General features: G+C 42.1%; 1 protein-coding gene across 2 annotated transcripts in view; it reads right to left on the bottom strand.

Annotated features, from left to right (window-relative positions):
- ARGLU1 (arginine and glutamate rich 1) overlaps nt 1-7,745 on the bottom strand; it is a 26,284-nt gene extending 18,539 nt beyond the window's left edge. The window contains exon 1 of one of the 2 annotated variants that reach the window (XR_009005884.1): nt 7,153-7,745. Coding sequence is in view for 1 of the 2 variants with exons in the window: in XM_007196776.3 (XP_007196838.1) it covers nt 7,153-7,499 (347 nt within the window). In the remaining variant the exon portion in view is untranslated. The remainder of the gene's footprint in view (nt 1-7,152) is intronic. The other variant, XM_007196776.3, reaches the window with a different exon arrangement.
- Nucleotides 7,746-22,755: the final 15,010 nt, after the last annotated feature.

Here is a 22,755-nt window from a genome sequence, read left to right as displayed (position 1 = left end):
CGGCCTCTCTTGTTGCGGAGCACAGGCTCCAGACGCGCAGGCTCAGTAGTTGTGGCTCACGGGCCCAGTTGCTCTGCGGCATGTGGGATCTTCCCAGGCCAGGGCTCAAACCTGTGTCCCCTGCATTGGCAGGCAGATTCTCAACCACTGCACCACCAGGGAAGTCCCTCTAATATTCTGATTCATATCTGTTTCTGCATTTATAATCTCTACATATTTCTGTCAGGGAGATAGTAACTACTTGAGAAGTCATAATTTCTGTTAGGTTCTAGATATCTGCAATAACCATTCTGAAGACTCTGTTGCTTGTTTCTTAAATATCTCCTCCCCAACGCTAAATTATTGGTGATTTTCACTGGGGGAAAAAAACCCCACAAAAGCCTAACGTGTACCCTCTATCTATACTCCTTTTCCTTTTTTAACTTTGAATAAAATATAGTATTAGGGTAGTTTCAATAAGCCTTTACCTATAGCAGCTTAGTAAAAGAGAAGAGATATCCACCCCAACACTAGAAATGAATGGCCAGGAATACCTAAAAGAAATCAGGCAGCGATTTCAATGGAAATTAAACTACATTCCAAATATAAAAATATTGTTTCTCTAATTCATCCAAAGAGAAAGACAGAAATACGAAATGAAACAAGCAAGCTAACAACTGCTGAACCTGGATGACAGCTGTATGAGGATTAATACCCTATTTTGCTGAATTGGAAAGCTTTCATGACACGAAGTTTCAGAAGCGTACACACACCCCCCCACGCTTTCTTCTGTTAGTTGGTTCTTATAAAATTAGTAAATGTAGCGATGTCTACAAAGAAACCTCATTTTAAAATTTCAAAAATGGTACAACTCTTAAAGCAGAACACTGTAAACCAAGTTCCAGTTAAAACTTTCCACACAAAGTAAAAGATGAGGGAAAAGAATGGGATAAGGCTTTGGGTTAGTGTATCAGTAGAAAAGCTGCCTAATTAACTCAGGAATTTGGCAAAGGTGGAAGAGACTTGACACATGCTCAGGGTTTCTGTCAGGCAAACAGTCCCTAAAGGACAGCAATACGGCACAACGGCCAGTGGGACCACACCTCCACAGATCTGGTCAGCAAGGAGAAAACGAGCTCGCATCAATCCGGTTTCTTACTTACAGCAGAAGCCAGGTCAGCATGCTGTCAGCTCCCTGTGTCTCTGCTCCCACTGGCGGACACCAAACCAGAGAGGCCGCGTGACAGGCCGCACAGGGTGACAAGCAGTGCAGGCAACAGGTGGCTGCTGCTAAGGGTCCGTTCTAAGTACGGCTCAGCAGTTCTCCAGCCTAGAGGGGAGGGCAAGCGGGAACTCCCAAGCCCAGCTGAAGCCCAGAGGGTGAGAAGTGGCCTTGCGGAGTTTCTTACAAGGCTGCTCATCCCCCTCTGTTCCTGAGGGAACCACGGGGCACCCCCAGGACTGTAATTAAGCCTTGCTGCTGCGCCCTACACAAGGAGACAGGCAAGGCCAGGGCACCAGAGCAGAGCTGTTCCCCTACAAGCACGATCAAGGATGTAATTTTTGTTGTCACTGTTATTTTCGGTAAGGTTTAAACTGCTACTTCAGCACTCAGAAAAAAATTTAAATCAATTTTTAGATCCACTGCTGAAAAAGTTAAGAGCCGGATATTGCTTTAATCCCCTTCCCCCCACACACCAGGATCCAGAAAACCAAGGGCACACGAACAACAGAATTAAGTACTTGAGAGATATGACAAGTCTTTATTGAACAACCTACTATGCACTAGATGCTGTGCTAGAAACCTGAACCCCGCTAATACCTACTAATAGAGCCTATACTTCTGTGATAAGTATTAACATACATGATAAGTAAAACTTCTCCGCCTGTTTCAGCAATCTCTGTATCCCTGTGTCTTTCTTCTTTTGTCTGTCTTTTCCCACATAAGCACAAACATATAATGTATAGAAATGAATGAAACTTAGTACAACATAGCTTTCCTCTACCAGTTAGCCGAAGGAGGGTTGGGAGGGGTAGGTGGCTCTTAAAATTAAAAAAAGTTCATTCTTATTGATGACAAACTTATTATCATAATCAATGATAAGGCAGCTACTGGGCTAACTTTCTTAAGAGGCCCTGAAACTTTCTCAGAAAAGAAAAAAAAAAACCAACAACCCATTTTTGCCACTAGTACCTTAGGAGAGATCCCTCATCTAAAATGACTGCCTAGCCATTCCTTAAAACTGCTGTCATAGGAGTTGTCACTCTCTTGATATTCTTTTCTCTCTCTAATCTTTTCCTCAGACTCCTCTGCTGAATCCATCCCCTTGCTGAGAATCTGTGAGGGCTTCCCTGATGGTGCAGCGGTTGGGAGTCCGCCTGCCAATGCAGTGGACACGGGTTTGAGCCCTGGTCCGGGAAGATCCCACATGCCACGGAGCAACTCAGCCCGTGCACCACAACTACTGAGCCCACGTGCCACAACTACTGAAGCCCGCGTGCCTGGAGCCCGTGCTCTGCAACGGGAGAGGCCACCCCAATGAGAAGCCTGCATGCCACAAGGAAGAGTGGCCCCTGCTCGTTGCAACTATAGAAAGCCCACGTGCAGCAGCGAAGACCCAACGCAACCAAAAACAAAGCAAACAATCTCTGACACTGATGAAAGGGTTGAATGAAAATCTTGAAGTTTTTCAATAGATTAAGAGTAGGTCCTCATTTTCTCCATGCTCTCAGAACACTAATCACAATCAACTTTAAAATGGCAACTAGGGCTTCCCTGGTGGCACAGTGGTTGAGAATCTGCCTGCCAATGCAGGAGACACGGGTTCGAGCCCTGGTCTGGGAGGATCCCACATGCCGCGGAGCAACTGGGCCCGTGAGCCACAACTGCTGAGCCTGCGCGTCTGGAGCCTGTGCTCCACAAGAGAGGCCGCGACAGTGAGAGGCCCGCGCACCGCGATGAAGAGTGGCCCCCGCTTGCCACAACTAGAGAAAGCCCTCGCACGGAAACGAAGACCCAACACAGCCAAAAATAAATAAATTAATAAAAAAATTTAAAAAAAAAGGCAACTATTAAACAGCAAGGGCCCATCATTAAATGCGAGTATGACTTTGCACAGAGCATCGGTTAATATTATTTTTAAGTCTTTGAAATGTACAAACTCAACCCTAGGAGTGTCCTTCTAGGAACTGCTTCATAATATAAGCAAACAGTATTTACTCAGTACCGAATAGACACCAACTACTCTGCCAAAAGCTTGACACTCTACGGCATCATGTGCATCTCTGATGGCTCCTGAGGCTAAACAGGTGACTGAGGGGTGGCCCTCAACCTAGGCAACTCCAAAGATAACGATCTTAAGCATGCTACTACCCTGCACTGTTTCTCCACGACAAACGTTAAAGGCAAAAGGTATGCACAAAAATTTAGCTACCAAAATAATTACCTAAAAAACTGATAAAATTCTTACCAACATCAGCTTGATCTTATGCCCTAATGTTTTGTCTCAAAGCCCTAACCTCCCTGAGGTACACAGTTCCAATATAATGAATTTGCTCTCACAATGAGCATTCTTCTAAGAATCACTCACATAGATCCCAGTTCACTTTAGACACTCTGATTTAGAAGGCTCTCGATCTGCCATGCAGTTGAACACCAAGTATATGCAAACCTAGATACCACAGGCTACAGTAAGTTACTATGCCATTAATATTATCCTGATGTGCTGCAAGTCATTTTCAGCCACTCATTTTTTCCAACAGTTATTACAACAGGCATAAAGAGTCTCAAAATAATACATATGAAAAATGGTAAGGGTGCAGAGGAGGAAAGAGAGCGCAACACTGAATGACTGGGACATAAGGAGGAGAAGGAAATCTTTTGAACTGAATTTTCAACCACAGGAATGAACTTTTCAAAAGTGAGGAAAAAAAATTTTTTTTAATTTTAAGGTCTGCCTTTTATTGCATCAAGATTTTAACTTGTAAGATCACTTCTTAAAATCACCAGGTTCAATCTGCCTACATGTAAAAAAATTAAACATTATTTACTGAGTCTCATTACATACATGCCAAGTATCACCTAAGTACTTTTAATCTTCACAATAAGCAAAACAGCTATCTCCATTTTACAGATAAGAAATCCAGCTCACAGGTAGGTAGTTTATTCAAGGCCTCAGACTTGTAAATGGCAAAACAATCTGGTTTCCAACCTTGAGGAGACTTTCTAATCGGTTAAGCCCAAGAGATTTTAACTTTGCTGTCTCTCTCCATCTCACACTGGACCTCTAGAAGGTACACTTGACAGTGCATGTTCCTGTGGTACCTTCTCTGCTCTCTGCTCCACCACACGCTTGTCTCCCTCTGTCCAGCTGTACATCCAGACATTCCCTAAGGTTCCTTCAGTCCCATGAACCAACTGCTCTTCTCCCTCCACTCTGCCTGGGCCATTCTATCTACTCTCAAGGTTTCCCCCAGGCTTCAGTCCCCCGTATCAACCTTGGATGAACTCACTATATCCAAAATCTAGTGCCTACATTGGAAGTGCCAAGTCCAGGTTTCTGACATTTTAACTAGTGTTTGACCGACAGCAGTTACTTAAACATTTGGTGGCTGAAATGCAATAGCCACAATATAAACAACGAGAGCCAAAACAATGCTTTATTTCCTTTACGTTTCACATCCAATTTTATTTGCCCTAAATCCTTCTTAAATCTGCCTCTCTTTTCCATTCCAACAACTGCTCCCTCACTACTCCTATGTGGACTTACTGTAACTTTCTATCCTACACAGCAGTCCATGCTCCGTTTAAAAACAAAACTACAATCCCACGCCATTTGCCTGCTTAAAACCCTTCTGGTTTCTATGATGAAATCCAAGCTCCTTAGTACGGCAAGACTCTTCCCATGATTCCCAGCCTCTACCTACCTCTCCAGCCACTCCATGACTTGAATACTTACAGAAATTCATGTTCCAGTCAATATTCACCTCTTTACTCCACCTAAGACCATACTGCACCCCTCCCTTTATGCTGGCAGGGGTGGAGGGGGCTCCCTCCCTTGGTCCACATGTATCCTCCTATGCTTAGCCTGACAGAATCCTATTTTTACCTGCCACTCACTCCTGAGGAGCACTAAGGTGTTTACCCATCCAGGATGCTTCCTTTTTACAGTCACATCACTATCACTGAATTTACCACACTGTATTATTATCTACCTACCTGTCTTCAAGCTAGATCGAGACCTTGGAGGGGTCAATCATCTTCAGATTAACAGCTCCTAGCATAGTGTCTGGCACTTATTAAGATGCTCCGTAAGTATCAGTTGAATGAACTAACCAACAGGATTTGTAAATAGACAACTACTTCTGCCCATTCCCATGACTGCAAAACCTAGATCTTTCAATCGTCTCCTCTGCATTATTAGGCATTAGACCGTACTAAGTAGTGCCTACTGCACAACACGCAGGAATTCAGTGTACAGGTGGCTGCTAGCTCCGCCCCCTCCTCCCTTCATAAATGCTAACGGCAGTGTGCTTCCTCTATCAACTTGGGACAATATAACTGCTCTATTTTCTCATCTCATCTCTGGATTTCTTCTCTGCTATTCGTGTGTAGCTTGCTAAATGCTTCTATCTATTCCTTGCATACCAAGTTTCCTTTCACTCTTCCCAAGTTTCAGCTCTCTAATGAATGTCAAATCATTACTCTTTGGAGGTATCCTTTGTTTTCACATGGAAATACTATCTCAGAATTATCTTAGATAATTTTCTAAAATGTTCATCTGTTGACAGTTATTTGAGAGCTACATCTTCACAGTTAAGGATCTTGTTCCAGACCAAAAAAACTGGACTCTATATAATCAAGGTTTCTTGTGACACAATTATTCGTACTCGGTGTTCATACTTCCCACTGACAGTTCTAAGTAAAGGAAAAATGCAAGCATTGTGCATGTTTTAAAGAAACACAGTGAAAGAGCTCTCCAGGTACTGTTTCCTCCAGTAATAGTAAGTTTTCCAGTCCCCTACCTCTTTATGATTTCCTTTCAGAAACAAGCTTTGCTGGAAAATAACACAAACTACACTGCAGAAAGACTGAAAACACCTACACAGTTCAGTACTCATAAATCTGTCTCAGGAAAATTCTACATTCAGTAACTCTCCTGCCTTATGAGCACTTTCTAAACATGCACTGAAGAACTGAGGAAGATGGCTGGTTCAACAGGGAGAGTTAGCAAATCTCTCTACCTTTCAACGTGGCTTTGGGAAAGAATACCCAGCGCATCAGAGTACCAGGGTCTTGAACCAAAACAGAACTCTACACTTTAAAACCAAAATTTCATTCGTTTGGAATCATTTGCACCTACTCTTAGACCAAAAGGTACTTGAGAGGTGACTCTTCTGCACATGATCAATGCAAAAGTAAAAGCGAATATTCTATCTTCTGAACAGCACGTATACACCACAAAGGGAAACGAGTTACAGTCTTGCACCGAAGTGTGCTACGGAGACCTACAGACCATAACTAATAAAGAATGAAAAGACGGAGTAGGCTTCGATTGGCTACACAGGTGAACTCAAGCGTCAAGATACATTTACCTCACTGCACACTTAAGCTGCGCGCATTCTGTTTTTACACCTCAGAAAACAAAACGAGCAGGCCCGAGACAGGAAAGGCGACCGCGACGTCTCTAACAGCAGGAGTGCACTAAAGTAAAAGGACTTGTTTTGGGTGCGTGTACCTGTCAACCACCTGAAGCGGTTCACCTCCGAGAATCCCTGTCCCGCGTTTAGGGTGCAAGGCGAGAACGCTCTTCGGCAGGGGGCCAGCCAACGTCCTCCGTCCCCATCCCGGGGCCAGCTTGCTCCTCACCCTCCAACCCCACACGGAACTCCACCCCCTACTTCCGGGACGCTCCTCCTCCTCTCGCGCCAAAATGCTTGCTCTGCTCCAAGCCCTTCCAGCTCCATCCCCACTACTGCCCTTCCCAGGCAACTCGTGGGTCTGTCCTGCCCCAGGCTTCCCATACGCCAGGGGTGCAGCCGCTCGGGGCCGCTCCCTGCGACCCCGCTCACCTCCTTCACTCCCCCCCGGGCCCAATCAGCTCCCCTCTCGCCGCCACCCCGCACCCGCCGCCGCCTCCCCGGCTCCCGGCCCCTCCCCCCGCGAGCGCTCACATTTTTCGCTGCCGCTCGAACTCTGCTTTCTTCTCCTCCTCCTCTCGCTTCTGCTTCTCGTCCAGGCTGCTGCGCTTGCTCACCGTGCGCCCGAAGATGTCGATGCGGTCGGGCGGGGACGAGGCGCGCTCCCGGTCCCGCTCGCGCCGGGAAACGGCCGTGTTTGTGGAGCGCGACCGGGACCGCGACTCCCGCCGCCGGTTCCGTTTACTTTCCCGGGACTTGGAGCGCTTTCGCACGCGCTCCTTGTCCCGAGACCGCGACCGGGACCGGCTCCGCTTCTTGTTGTGTTTGCTGCTCTTGGTGTGTTTGGAGCGGGACGAGCTCCGGCTCCGAGACCGGCCCATCCTTCCGGGCGACGCTGGGACTAACCGCTGGCTTCGGGCCCCGCACGTGCCCAGCTGTCCTCGCCTCCGCTTCCGGAAGCGGGCTGGCAATCTTGTCGAGGCCGGGGGAAGGAGAGCTATCAGCGAGCTGACTTTCTGCCTCCCCCTGAGGCCGACGGCCGCCACGAAGGCCGCCTCCAACGACAAGGCCGCAACGCCAGGAATTGCTAAGATGGCAGCCGCGGCTGCACCGGCCGCCCCTCCCACAAGGCCCCGCGCGCAACGCGCCGTCACGCGAGCCCCGCCCCCTGACGCTTCGTGCGGAAGGCGTGACGAGCGCTTCCGAGCGCGCTCGGCTCTTTCCGCCAGCCTCGAGCCGGCGTGCCGCGCGGGCGCGGGAGTCCTTCGCCTCAGCTCTAGAGCACTTTTTGCTTTCTGGTAAGATGCTGACACCGTAAGCATGTACTTGTCCCGTTTTGGTGCGAATGAACTCGTGCCTCGGTACCAACTTCCTGACTGCATTGTATCCTAGGAACTGGTTTTGTCAGGCAGGCCAAAATGGTGTCAGAGAGACCCTGGGCAGATCACTTGCCTCTCTGAGCTGAGCTCCCTCATTTGCGCAGTGGAGACACCAGACACCACGCTTTATGACGTGGTTGTGAAGCTCACAGGGTACAAAGGAGACTGAGATACATGGAAGCCAGTGCTTATGTAGGGCTTCAACGGTCGAGTGCGAAAACTCATGCCTCCGTTTTAAACCTGAGTTCAGTAAAAGGCTTAAAACTCAAGGGAGAGAAGCAGAGGGAAAACTAGCAATTTTCCTTTTGAAAAAGCAATAACCTGTTAAAAATAAAAATATTTTATTTGCAACAGCATCAAAAACTATAAAATAATTGGGAGTAAAGTTTAACGAGTTACAAGATCCTGATGATGAAATCCCTTGCCCTTTGCTGAAAGGCAGAAACAAGACCAGAAAAAATGAAAAACTTGCCATATCTGTGGATGAGAAATCAGTACCAAAAATATGCCAATTCTTCCCAAGGCAAATTTGAAAATTAGCACAATTCCCATCAGAATTCCAGATTCTCTTGAGGATGAGTTAGAACTGACTAATTTTAAATTTTGAAGGGAAGATCACATCGTTGTGAATGATGAAGAAAACCTTGAAGGGAACTCCTTGGCGGTCCAGTGGTTAGGACTCCACACTTTCACTGTGGAGTCCTAAAAAAAAAAAAGACCTTGAAAAAGAAGAGTGATAAGCGTTTGTCCTATACAAAATTAAATTAAACACCAAGATATTAGCACAGAAATAGGGAAAACCATCACTGAACTAACAGGACAAATCTATTCTTTTTCTTAAGATAAATTCAAGTAAAATAATTTTTTTTTTTTTTTAGAAAGAAGGTTGTTCTTTTCCACTTTATTTTTATTATTATTATTTTTTAATTAATTAATTTATTTATTTATTTTTGGCTGTGTTGGGTCTTCGTTTCTGTGCGAGGGCTTCCTCTAGTTGCGGCAAGTGGGGGCCACTCTTCATCGCGGTGCGCGGGCCTCTCACTATCGCGGCCTCTCTTGTTGCGGAGCACAGGCTCCAGACGCGCAGGCTCAGTAGTTGTGGCGCACGGGGCCAGTTGCTCCGCGGCATGTGGGATCTTCCCAGACCAGGGCTCGAACCCGTGTCCCCTGCATTGGCAGGCAGATTCTCAACTGCTGCGCCACCAGGGAAGCCCAAAATAATGTTTAATAATGCAGAATGTACAGAATTACCTCATTTTACTGGAAATATTTCTGTCAATCTATTACATGTACACATGTATATATACATACGTACACACATCTGTAATGAGGACCATCTAATGTTAAAGCTAGTTGTTTCTGATTAGTTGGTATATTGGTTTTCTAGAGCACCACAAACTGATGGCATAAAACAACAGTAACTTATTCATTTGCAGCTCTGGGGTCCAGCAGTCCAAAATCAAGATGCGGCAAGGTTGGTTCTTTTGGAGGCTCTGAGGGAGGATCTGTTCCATGCCCCTGTCATACCTTCTGGTGGTTGCCGGTAAGCCTTGGCTTTCCTTCACGTTCTGTGCCTTCCAATCTCAGCCTCTGTCTTCACATGGTATTCACTGTGCATCTGTCCTCTTCTTGTGTAGATACTAATTCTTTAATTAGGACCCACCCTAATCCTGTATGATCTCATCTTAATTACATCTGCAAAGACCCGATTTCCAAATAAGGTTACATGTCCAGGTGGACATGAATTTTGGAGGGATACTATTCAAGCTACTACAGCTGGATTTTTTTTTAGATTTCTTATTATTCTGCATGTCACGAATTCTCTATTATAAGCACATAATATTTTACAAAAAGAATAAAGGGATGTGTCTTTTTAAAAGTACGGAAATGTGAGAAAGTCTACAATCTAAAATATGGTAAGGGTGATGCTTTAATTTAGTGGGAAAAGAATGGTTTATTAATAAATGCTGCTGGCAGAATTAAAATAAGGACATTAAAAATAAAATACAGTTAATTTAGATTTTTGCATCATAACAGGAAGCAAATTAATTTAAGATGGATTGAAGTCTAAATATATGCAAAAGCATAAAATGTCATGTATTTAATAATTATGTAAGTCATAAAAATAAGTGACTGTGAAACGATGGTTCTACCATCTAGATATTTGTTTTAAGTACAAAATCCTGTGTCCTTTTCCAAGAGATTCTCATAGAGTGCTTGGGCCCCAGAATCTCCATTTTTAGTGGGCACCCCACATGATTCTCTTACAGGCACTCCATCAACGACAGTTTGAGAAACAGTGGTGTAAATGAATAGGTTAATATATATGTGTACATAAATAAAAGATGAAACTTTGGGAGAAAATGTTTGCAATATTTAGCAAGCAGGGCATTAATATCTCTAGTATAGAAAGAGTTTCTAATAATCAATAAGAGAAAGACAACTCAGTAGAAAAATAAGCAAAGGATATAAACAAGCAATATACAGAACAAATACAGCTGATACAAAAATAAAACACTGGTAAAAGAATCTAAATCTCTCTAATTACTAGAGAAATGCAAATTTAAATTTAATAACAAGTGTGTGTGTTTTCTTGTAAGACTGACAATTATTTAAACAATTACTAATAAAGTGTTAAGATGAAGGGGAGAGGAGTTAAGACAAACACCCGTATATACTGTCAGTAATAGTTTATTACAACCTTTTTAGAGTGTAATTTGGCCATGTCTACCCGCATTTTAACTTTTATATCCCATGACCCAGCAATCTTACTTCCCAGAATTTGTCCCACGGCTGTAACAGCACAATCTATGTGATATAACAGTGTACAAGAATATTCATTGTGTATTGTTTGGATGGCAGGCAATTGAAAACAATCTAAATGTTAAAGGACAAAAAGTTTGTGATGCATCCACAAATGTAACACAATACAGATCTATATGGACTGATTCGCAAATATGCCCTTAGTATAATTATGGCCTTTACGTGAGAAAAGAAAGTTGTAGAAGAGTGTGCAGGTTGCAATCTCGTTTTTGTTTCTAAAAGCGTATTTGTGTGTTTATGTTTATCTCTGAACAATAGCTATGTATTACATAGAAGGGTCTAGAATTGAAGGAGTAAGCTGGGGAATTTAGTATGAAGTTGCTCGCAAAGCAAGTAATCTGTTTTATTTAGATTGTATGTATATTGGGGTTGGTTTTAAGATAATTATGGAACTTTTAAAGGAGGATGGCATTTATCCCACTCAAGCCATATATTTTTGCTGCCCCCGGGGGGAAAAAAAAATCCTGGAAAAAAAAGTGCATCAAAGCCACTCAAATTACTGGGGATTATTTCTGAGGATGCACTGAAACAATGAGGGGCACACACACTTCACTTCTCCACTTTATAATTATAAAAGTCTCAGCATTGCACACTGCCTGAACTTACCGGTAGAGAAACAAAGGTCAGCATCACATCAGACTTCTCACTAGAAACCATGCAAGGTAGAAGACAGTGGGGTGAAATATTCAGAGTTTTGAAAGAAAAAAATACACTAACCTAGAATTTTGTACCCAGCACAATTATCCTTTGAAAGTAAAGGAGAAATACAGACTTCCTCAGATAAAGAAAAACTGAGAAAATTTGTCACCAGTAGACCTGCCTTGCAAGAAATAGTTTTAAAAGTTCTTCAGAGAGAAGGAAAAGGATAAGGGTCAGAAGCTCAAATCTATGTAAAGAAAGGAAGAGTCAGAGGAGAAATAAGTGAAGAGTCTTATTTTTTCTTTTTTTTTTTTTTGACATGGACCATTTTTAAAGTCTCTGTTGAATTTGTTACAACATTGCTTCTATTTTCTGTTTTGGTTTTTTGACTGCAAGGCATGTGGAATCTTAGCTCCCCAACCAGATATCAAACCTGCACCCCTTGCATTGGAAGGCGCAGTCTTAACCACTGGACCACCAGGGAAGTCCTTAAGTGAAGAGTATTAGATTGTCCTGGAAGCCCTTACTGTTGACAGTGCTGACTGTTACCCGAACCCTATGCTCCTGGAAAACAGTGAAGGTTAAGAGATCTCCCACACTTTGTGTTCAGAGAAAAGGCTCATCGTTCCCCACCCCCGCCCTAGCCCCATATGACTAGATGAGACTCACAGGAGCCCCTTGATTATTATGAAAAGGCCAGACACAGTCCCTCTAAATTCCCATTCTTTACCTCTGAAATGAGCTGAACTATTATGTCCCCACTGATCAATGGGAACAAAATGTGTGTTAGTCAAACTTTGGTTAAACGTCCATCCTGCCCCAGGGGCCTGAACTTTGCCCATCCTCTGCCTGAGCCCACAGACAGCCCCTGCTGAGAACAGGCTGGCCTCTGAGTGGAACATTCTCTGATCTCCTATCCGATCATGTCCCCCTTTCCCCCAACTCCCCCCACACCTGGGTCCTCCTAGCCTTGTTTACTCCTTTTATAAAAGAAACCCCCTTTTTGCCTAAGTTTGGAGATGCTTACAGATCTTATGGTTTCCATCACCCCCTCTCCCCCCTCTCTCTCTCCCCCTTGCAATCATCCCTTTGAACAAAACCCCCCCTTCCTAAGTCAGGATTTGTTTCTCATTTACTGAGGTCTTTCCTCTTGCTGGGTTGGTTGGCATTTGTTGTGACGTATTTCGAAACGGCTACTTCCCTCACCCCAGCCAAACAAGGGGCTTTTTCTCCCATCTTCACCATGAGAACCTGGTGGGAGTGCCAGAGGTAAAATGCATGAAAACATGGGGGTCCTTGCTTAGATTGTTGGCCCAACATCAGCTTCCGGCACCTTGCTGCAGGTACCATGGGTGTGTCCCTACATGCTTCTGACCGCAGAGGCTTCTGCCGTGTGGTCCTGTGTTCTCTGTCCTCACCTGTCTCTCCAGTTTTCAGGGTGGTGGTTTATCCTGGGACCTCAGTTCTCTCATGGAGCTAAGAAAAGTCATTGACTTTCAGTTTGTGCAGCTCTTTTCTCGTTCTGAGAGATGGAGACATGACTTCCAAGCTTTTTGTTATGTTTTTACACTTAAATAATTGTTTTCATTTCCATAAGAATTACACACCAGTAACCCATGAATTCACCCATTTCAGATAACACAACCTTAAAAAATGTGGGTGAGCTGTGTCCCATCTCTGGATTTCTTTTCCCCATGTAGTGTGAGCAATCTTTTCTTAAATTAAAAAAAAAAAAGTTGACATATTCCAAAGAGTCCCAGAAGTTACGTGTTTCACTACCAGCCTGTTGCTAGTTAGCCAGTTTTTTTTGAATGAGAGATTTTGAGAACAGCCTACACTCCTCCCTTCTTTCATTTTAGTCCACAGTTATTAAGTTAAATGTAAACTCAGCTGTTTTATTTAAGTGCCTTTGTGGGGTTTATGGGCGGGGGGATTAGCATTTATTGGCAAATTATCATGCCCCAAGGACTGTGCTAAGTGCTCCTCAAGCTTTAATGTGCCTCAGAAGCAGCTCCAGCTTAAATGCAAATTCTGGCTCAGTTGGTGCAGGGTGGGGCCTGAGTGTCAGCATTTCTCACAGGGTGATGCCCAGGTCGCTGGTCTATGACCACACTTGCCTCAGTTAATCCCCGCTCACGGACAAGTGCTCTGAGACTGGAGAGGTGAAAGGGCTTTTGCACAGCTTCACAGCTAGTCAGTATTTAAATCCAGGTTCTGGGTTTACACGGCAGAAGCCTCTGCGGCCAGAAGCTTCAAACGAAGTGGCAAAGGGATCCCTGCAGTTAAGTATCCCGTCCTACCCACAGTCACAGCCCTTTATTTAGATCTCTGTTTCGGACACTGTTGTTAGTTGAACTGTGTCCCCCCAAAACATATATTCAAGTCCTAACCCCGACCCCTGTACCAAGGAGTGTGACCTTATTTGGAAAGAGGGCCTTTACAGATATAATCTGGCTAAGATGGGATCAAACTGGAGTAGGGGCCCTCAATTCAGTATGACGGGTGTCCTTATAAGAAGAGGAGGGTAACAGACACAGAGAGGACAAGGCCTTGTGAAGACCGAGGCAGAGATGCAGCCAGAAGCCAAGGCACCCCGAGGACTGGCAGCCAGCACTGGAAGCTGGAAAAGATGTTACCCATCAGGGTTCTTGGCCTCCTTAATCAGTGGAAATTGATCAGAGGCCAGACAGTAAACTTAGGCAAGGCTTTATTGGGGCCGCTGCTGCGCAGGAGGGAGAGAGAATAAGTAACAGATTCCCTTGCTGCCTCGCTCCCCTATTAGCTGATTCCTTATATGGGGTGAGGGTAGGGGTGTGTCCAGGGGTCAGGCCGGAGGGGTGGCTTAGGTGATTTGCCCACCCCTTTGGTGGTGGTGTGTGCAGGGGGCATGCGCAGTACCCTGCTTTTGTTCCCGACCCCCTTCCCTGCTTTTGCTCTGGGCTCTTCAGAAGTGGCAGATGGGCTTTTTGGTCTCTTTTTGTATCTTTTTGTGCAGAATTTGCCCCAACTGTGCATGCACACAGTTATTTTTAGGCCCTTATAGTTTCTTTGTATTTTGTAGCTCCAGGAGATGTTTGTCCAGGTGCAAGCATTGCAGCAAAGGGTGCCAGGTCCCAAGTCCCAGCCTGTCTCAAAGGCAGGGAAGGATTCTCCCCTAGAGGCTTCGGAGAGGATGTGGCTATGCCAACCCCTTGACTTAGGACTTCTAACCTCCAAAACTGAAACAAAACAATTTTGTTGTTTTAAGCCGCCAATTTTGAGGTAATCTGTTTACAGCAGCCATAGGAAACTAAGAAAGGCATAGAAGCACTTGATACAATACTTTGGTTTCCCAGGTCTCTGAATGTGTCTAACTGCCAGGCTGGCTTGTCATTAGGCACACACTTCATACCAACACAAGCTCTCAACCCCCTTTGTTTACTTGGCTTAAGAAAATTAGAAAAAAATAATAATGTTTACGTTATGCAAGTAAATCAGCCATATTGTACTTTAGAGCAGAGAAGCCTCCGGTTTGCTTTGTTTTCAAATAGTTTTAAAATAAAGCTCTATTTTTCAACAACAACAAAAAATTTCTCCACAGGAAAAAAAAAATCCTGTATACATGTGATTAATTGCCTAGATATTTGCTTGGGAACTGTACTGCTAAGCAAGTGTTTATCATCTGAAAAATCTCATGACATTTAAAAATGAAAAACCTCTTGGTATTGCCTTATATTTGTTCCTCAAAAAAATAAAAAAAAAATCTGTGTTGCAGAAAGTTAAAATTCAGAACCAAGTTTTATTTCTTTTCTCTTCTCAAATCAAGTACAGTCTTTTGGCTTTAGTTGGCCTCAAATAAAGATAAAATAGACTGGGAATGAATTTTTCCTCTTGGCTCCCCTTTTAAAAGTCCTTAGTAGTAGGGAAAAAATAGTGTTCATTTTCATGCTGCTGTAACAAACCACCCCAAAACTTAGTGGCATAAAACAACCGTTTTGTTGTGCGCAGAGATTCTGTGGGTCAGGAATTCAGGCACTGTACAGTGGGAATGGCTTGTCTCTGCTCCACGATGTCTGGAAGCAGCTAGGAAGACTCAATGGCAGAAAGCAGAAGGGGAACTATGACTCAATGGCCAGGGGACCATTGTCTGGAACCTCGGCTGTATCATCTACACATGGCCTGGGCTTGCTCACAGCACGGCGGCCTCGTGGCAGCTCAGTGCTCCAAATGTGAGTGACCCAAGAAAACAAGTGAGACAGAAACTACCCAGCCTTTTCTCACGTGCCTCCAGAAGGTGTGTCACTCACTTCTGCTACATTCTATTAGTTACCAGTGAGTCACTAAGGTTGGCCCAGATTTTAGGGGAGGAGACAGACCCCAGCACTTCCTGAGGGTTCACAGAATGTGCAGGCGGGTTTAAAAATCATCACAGTATCCTTTACGAACAAATGTTTCTGAGAACAGGTCATGAAAATGGTGCTGCATTCTAGGTGTAAGATACTCTTGAGTTTCTGTTTGATTTTGAGTAAGATGTTGCATCTCTTTAGTCCTCACTTTCCTCAACTGCAAGATGAAGGGCTGTACTAGGTGAGTCCCCAGCTCCTTTGCAGAGCTGTGGTCTTACGGTTCTTCCTGTAATTGTACCAATTGAAGTGTTAGAGGTTCTAGTTTGAATTTTACAGCTGATGTTTATCTGTCACATTATTTTATGCTGGATTTCCACTTTTAGAATATTTTTAAAAAGTGTTTCACTTACACGATCTGTTTTCTTTGCTTTTTGTATAGAGTCTTTATATTTAATGTACATATTGTTGTTTTATTGGCTACTTTTATAAATATAATATTACACTTACTTTTACTCTTTACTTTTTTAGATGGCAGTGATGGTATTAGATCCTTCCCCTGGCCTTTTTTTCTTCTATAACCTGATTTTAATCAGTAATAATATATTTCTCAGTATTTACATTTTTAAAAATTTTTACACAATTTTTAAAGGTTACTTTCCATTTACAGTCATTACTAACTATTGGTTATATTCCCCGTGTTGTACAGTACATCCTTGAGCCTATCTTATACCCAGTAGTTTGTACCTCCCCAGCCCAGTATTTTTATTTGCGCAGGGTAATCTGCCCACACTTCCCTTACTTGGTGTGTCAGCTTTAAATCACATCCTCCCACTATGACAATGGGCAGATGGACCCTATCTGCCGTTTTCTCCCACTGCCCCCATTTGTTACTTGTGTCATCTCTGCATCATCAGCGTAAGTGGCCTTTATGCTCTTCTCCTTCCCATTCATCACCACAGCACCTTTAGTCCTTCTGTGGTGGTTTTGCTTGACTGAAGTTCACCCCCTGGGACTTCCTCAAGAGCGTCTCTCGGGAGTTGTGGCCCCTGAGTTTGTGCAACCTCAAAACTCTCTGTCACCTTTGTGTTCAACGGACAGTTTGGTTGGTTATAAAATCCTTGGGTCACGGGGTTGTTGCTGTTTGTTTCTAATCTTAGAGTTATTACTCCACTGTCTTCTGGGGTTGACTGTTGCTGGGAGGGAATCAGAAGCCAGGCTGATCTTTTTGCCTACCTGCCCAAAGGAGTCTTTCTTTGTCTTTAAGGTCCAATAACCTTACTAGAATATGCATTGACGATACTGATCAGTTTCTCAGACATAGTGTGTGCTTTTCTTACTTAGAATCATGTCTTCTTTTATGTCAGGAAAGTTTGTTTATAATTATGTATTTAAATATATGTTCTATCCCATTGCTAATAATATTATTATTGTCATTGTACGTGGGAGATTTTAACCATGCATACCTTGTTTGCCTTTGCAGTCTCTGGTAGCTTTTGTCTTCCCTCTAATCCTTCTAAATTTTTAATTTCCATTGTTCGTTTTTCTCATTTCTGTCTTCTACTTCCCTCACTATGTTTCAGCAGTATCTCTTATCCCTTGTTTGCCTTCCAATTTATTTTCTTTATCTGATTTTTTCTTTTATTTTTGTCTCATCTTGCTATTTCTAACTTGCGTCCTTGTGTTTCTCTTGTGGTGTCTTTCTTCATAGAGGCTTTTTCCTTATCAGATTTCTTTTTTGTTTGTTTGTTTAAGAATGAGAATATTTCTTAGTTACTGATATCAAATAATCTCTGATATATTGTAAGTGAAAAAAAAAAAACAGAGCTGTATCACTAATCGTATAAAAAGGGGGAAAGAAAGAACTATAAATGTGTTTGTATGTGCATAAAATATTCTCAGATAGAATATCCAGGAAATGGTGACATTACTGGCCTTCCTGTTTGGGAAATACTAGTAAAAGGGAGATTGTTTTCATTGTATGCCTTTTGTAACTTTTGAATTTCAAACCATATAAAAGTATTATCACTTCAAATGAAAACAACTTGATGTGAAAAACTTAGGTCAGCTGGAAATACATATGTGCTCAACTACTCGTGATAAATTTTTAAAATAAGGATAAAAACTAACGTTAGCAAGAGGTCCCTTGCTTTATCAGACATTAAAATGCTCCATAGATTTCTAGAATTAAGTGCGTTTAGGCCAAGGTTAGTGAGACAGATGAATGGAAGAACCATCCTTGGCCCAAACAAAGTTCGACCCCCAAACTGGGTCTGGATTCTATTTCCTCTTGTTCCTGCCTTTATCCCCCTCACCTGCATGGTTAATTTTTTCTTTCTCCTGGGTTACTTCATCAGTGTGCAAAACATGCTGAATTAGCTTCCATTAAAAAAAAGTGAGTCCCTGATTGTACACACTTCTCCAAGCAGCCTCCAAACATCTATTTCTGTTTCTACGCTTCGCCCTTATTCTTTTTGCCCCGAACTCTCTTCAGCTGGGAGCTCTACTCCTCCACTGCAGCAGCTCTTGTCTGTGTTGCCAATGACCTTGAGCTCACCCAGCCCAGCCGTCATTTGCAGTCTTGACTTTGGTCACCCCTCAGCAGCCTGAGGGAGCAGATCCTGCCATCCTTCTTAAAACCCTGTCCTGGCTCCATCTCAGCGCACCACGTGCTCTCCTCCCTCACTGGTCATTCCTCTGCGTTCTCCTTCTCTTCCCCTGGGCCCTCTGATTATCTGCCCTCACGCTCTCTCCCCAGGAGATTCCGCAGGCCCTGCACACCACCTGGATACTAATGACTCTCCCAAACTTGTATTTCCAGCCTGAACTTTCCCCCTGAGGTCCAGACTTGTATATCCAGCCACCCACTTAATATCACCACTTGGATACGTCATAAGAATTTGAACCTGAACATGTTCAAAATAAAACTCTCGATGTTCCTTATGGAAATTTCTGCATCTCCAGTTTTTCCCATCTCAGTTGTTCGGGCCATCCCCAAATTCCTTCCTTTCCCTTATGTCCAGTAGATCACCAAGTCCTGTGAGCCCTAACTTAGTGTCATAGCTTGAATCTGACCCCTTCTCGCCGTCTTGGTACCTCCCACCCTAGTCTCTCTTGGATGACTACAGGTGCTTCTTACCTGGACTCCTAGTCCCGTCACCGGCTCACTTGGTCAGTTTTCCACACAGCTACAAAGGCGCTCATTTAAGTGATGTAAATCAGACCACACTCCCTAAGTAAAGAATCTTCATCCATGGCCTGCAAAGAGCCCCGTCTAAATCTCTGAACTTCTGCTCGTTTATTTTGGTCCAGCTGCTTTGGCCTTTTTGCTCTTCCCCCGCAAACAGTAAATCTGTTCCTGCCCCGGGGTCTTTGCACTTGCTGTTTCTCTACCCTCAAACTTTCACAGGTTTACTTCCTTACTACACTTGGCGCTCCTTTGTGGTATTCGTGTTCCTTTTGCTTCTTTCAGGTGTTGGCTCATTTATCAAGTCCTTCCAGACGCCTCCTCTGATCGCTTTTGCTACAGTAGCTCTCCTGTCCTCCTTCTTTCCATGCTGTCACTCTGCTGCTCTGCTTTGTGCTGTTTGTGCTGATCACAGTTTGGTCACTGTCTGTGCCTACTACTTCAACAGAAGCTGCAAAAGGTAGGGACCATGTCCCTCTCATTCAGTGCTGTGTTCTTTGTGCCTAAAACAGTTCCCAGAACATAGTATTTGCTCAGTCAAGGTTGGTTGAATGAATAAATGAATGAACGAATAAAAATTCAGAAACAAACCCATGTTTATTTACAATTTTATTATATTATATAATGAAGGTGGTATTATGTAACAGTGGATAAATAATTGATATTTATTTATTGGTATTGGGATAATTAGCTAACTAACCATTTGGGAAAAAATAAATTTCATGTCCTACCTGTTTGCATATAAATAAATCAATAAGTAAAATGTGAATTAAAGTTTTAAATTTAATGTTTTTATGTTTTGTGCACCTTGGCACACATTTTCTTTTTTACTTATATTTTAAATGTTTTAAAGGTAAAAAAATGAAACTATACTAGTGCTTTAAGGATTTATATTTTCTTACATGTATATTTTGGGTGATTGTTTAAACATGACCCTGAGAAAAAGTGGTAAGAGAAAATATTACTAAATTTTAATAAGTAAGAACTTAAAGGTTCATGATAAAAAGTTTTAGAAACAATATTTAAAATTAAATGACCTGGTAAAAAAGATTTCAACACATGTTGTAAAGACCAAATAGCCTTAATATATAAAGAGAGCTTAAAAGTCAATAAGAAAAGTGAATATCCCAGTAAGCAAAGACAAAGGGCATGAACAGATACTTCACTAAAGAATTAAAGACAAGTATTAACATTTTCACTAATAATTAAAGACTCGTACATTTAAACAATATGATTCTATTTTCCTCTTATCATATAATGAAGATTTTTTTAAACGCTAAAGTCAATTTTTGTATTGGTAGGGAGAAATGAATTCCTACACACTACAAGTTTAAAATAGTGCAACTTTTCTGGATAGTAACTGACACTACTAAAGCTTTATTACAAATGCAAACCAATCAAACTCAAATTTATACTTCTTAGAATTGTTGTTTGTAATAGTGAAAAAATTGGAATATAGCATAAATATCCAAAAAGAAGGAGGTTATAAGATTATGATATATATCCATACAAAGGAATAGAATGAAATCACTATGAATACTGATGTAGTTGTATAGTAGTCATATGGAAATATCTAATGTATAGTAAAAAAATATGTCAGTTGAAAAGTAGTATGGCTTAATTTTTGTTAATTGTTAATAAGTGTGTGTGTTTGTTTACATGTTTTTTATGTGAGATCATAACTTAAAAAATAAACTTGTTACTTGTTACAATAAAAAATGGTATTATCAATAGGAAAAATAGGAATTACTAAACAGTAATTTACAATTTTTAAATTAAAAAAGTGAAATGTAAACAGGACACTTAAAAGATAAACAAAAATATGAAAATTTACCACAAGTGCCCAAGACATAAAAAAATGAATGAATAAAAATTCAGAAAAAATATCAGTTGGTAATTGGTACATTTGCTTTATTTTTTATCTATGCAAGTAATACATAAATATGCTCTTGTTGAAGATATTCAAATAATATGGATAAAACAGTCTCCCTTAGTATTCTCTTTCCCAGAGATAACATCTAATATTTATTGCATATACCTCTAGATTTTTTCCTATACTTATCAAATACATTATTTTGTTTACTTTTTAAAATGACTCAACCATATGTCTTAGAGTTTTTGCCTTTCAGTATATAGAGATTTAACACTTTTTTTAAATGCTGCATAATATTCCAGAGTACATGTACAGGATTGTTATTGAGCTATTTTCCTTTAATAATTCTATTTATTTACCCAACAAAAATGTATGTGCCTGCACTGCCCTAGATCCTGTAGACAAAGGAATGACAAGAAGGACAAAGCGCATCTGAAGGTAGAGGAAAACCTGAGGCCATACAGAAATTTAAGTCTATGAGTCTCTTATTTGTTTGAATGAGTATGGACTCCAGCTCATTTTTAAATAACTGAGTTTTCTTTCCATTGCTTAAGTTTGTTTCATAAAAGTTGCTTCCACCCAATAGTGACAGGATTGAAATGCAAAGTCATGCATGCTTAGAGTCAATTTATATATGTGGGGAAAGTCATTATTATTTTTGCCTAAACAGGCTGTATGTAATGCTGGGCACTCCCACCGCCAAGAGTCTGAGATCATTTTATTTTAAACGTGGGGTTTCTTGGTTGGTCTCCGAAGGTAAAAACTTATTCTCCGAATAAGTTTTTATCATTACTATTAACCAGACCCCTTTCTCATTTCCACAATTAGAACTTATTATAGGGACTTTCCTTTAAACACAGAATGAACACATGTAATTAACAATCTCCATACCCTTCCCAAACCCCAACAGAATGGTAGAAAAATCATCTTAATACAAAGGTATAAGCAATAAACACACACACAAATAACAGAAGAGACAATGTCAGATGAGTGGTGAATTCAGAGCCCTATTACAAGTTGGAACGTGGAAGCCGCTAGCTGTGTTTGGAGAGGGACAGGATCTGGAATCTTTCTAAACGATTCGAGAAGGGGGTATCAAGAAGTAAGCCAATGGAAGTGCCAAGTGTGGTGGCAGACAGGGGACAGCCTGGGTTGAAAACGTCTGATAAAGAATACTCACATCTGCCCCCAGGAGACCGGCGCCCAGATACTTACAGGAGGCAAAGCCAGTGGGGTGGAGGGGTGGGAGGGCGAAACATGAAAGGTGGAGACAGATTTTGTAAGACAGAAATATGAATAAGTTGCGTTACACCAAATGTAATTTTCTCTGTAATACAACTTTTTTGGATCAAGGAATTAGGTGTTTACTCTTATTTGCTGCATGCGAGGTATGTTGGGTGTATTGTATGTGTGTTGTGTGTGTGTATTGTGTGTGTGTATGGTGTGTTTTGTATTCTGTAGTGTGTGTATATTGTGTGGTGTGGTGTGTTTGTATTGTGTGTGTTCTGTACATGGTGTGTGTTGTGTATGTTGTATGTGAGTGTGTATGGGGTGTATGTGTGAGTAGTGAGTGTATTATGTATGTTGTGCGTGTGAATGTGTGTTGTGTATGTTGTATGAGTGTGTGTGGGGTGTGTGTGTGTGAGTGTATTGTGTATATTGTGTGTGTGTTGTGTGCGTGTATGGCCTCTAAACCCTGCCCCCCTTATCTCTCATAGCTCTTCTACAAGGTCATTCTTTTCATTTTAATCAGTCTTCTAGTTTTTCCTAAATGCAATATCCACGATTTCAGTTTCTTAATATGTATCTTGATTGAAATATATTTTTCATTCTTTCTTCCTGTTACTTAAGTCAGACTCAAGCCTGCCCTTCCCATGACATCCTCCTTGACCATATCCTTCCTTGTCTTCTGCA

This window comes from Balaenoptera acutorostrata, chromosome 18 (assembly GCF_949987535.1).
Source record: "Balaenoptera acutorostrata chromosome 18, mBalAcu1.1, whole genome shotgun sequence".
Taxonomy (NCBI): Eukaryota; Metazoa; Chordata; class Mammalia; order Artiodactyla; family Balaenopteridae; genus Balaenoptera; species Balaenoptera acutorostrata.
Note: the sequence above shows the minus strand (reverse complement) of the source record. Positions and strands in the feature narration are given on the sequence as shown.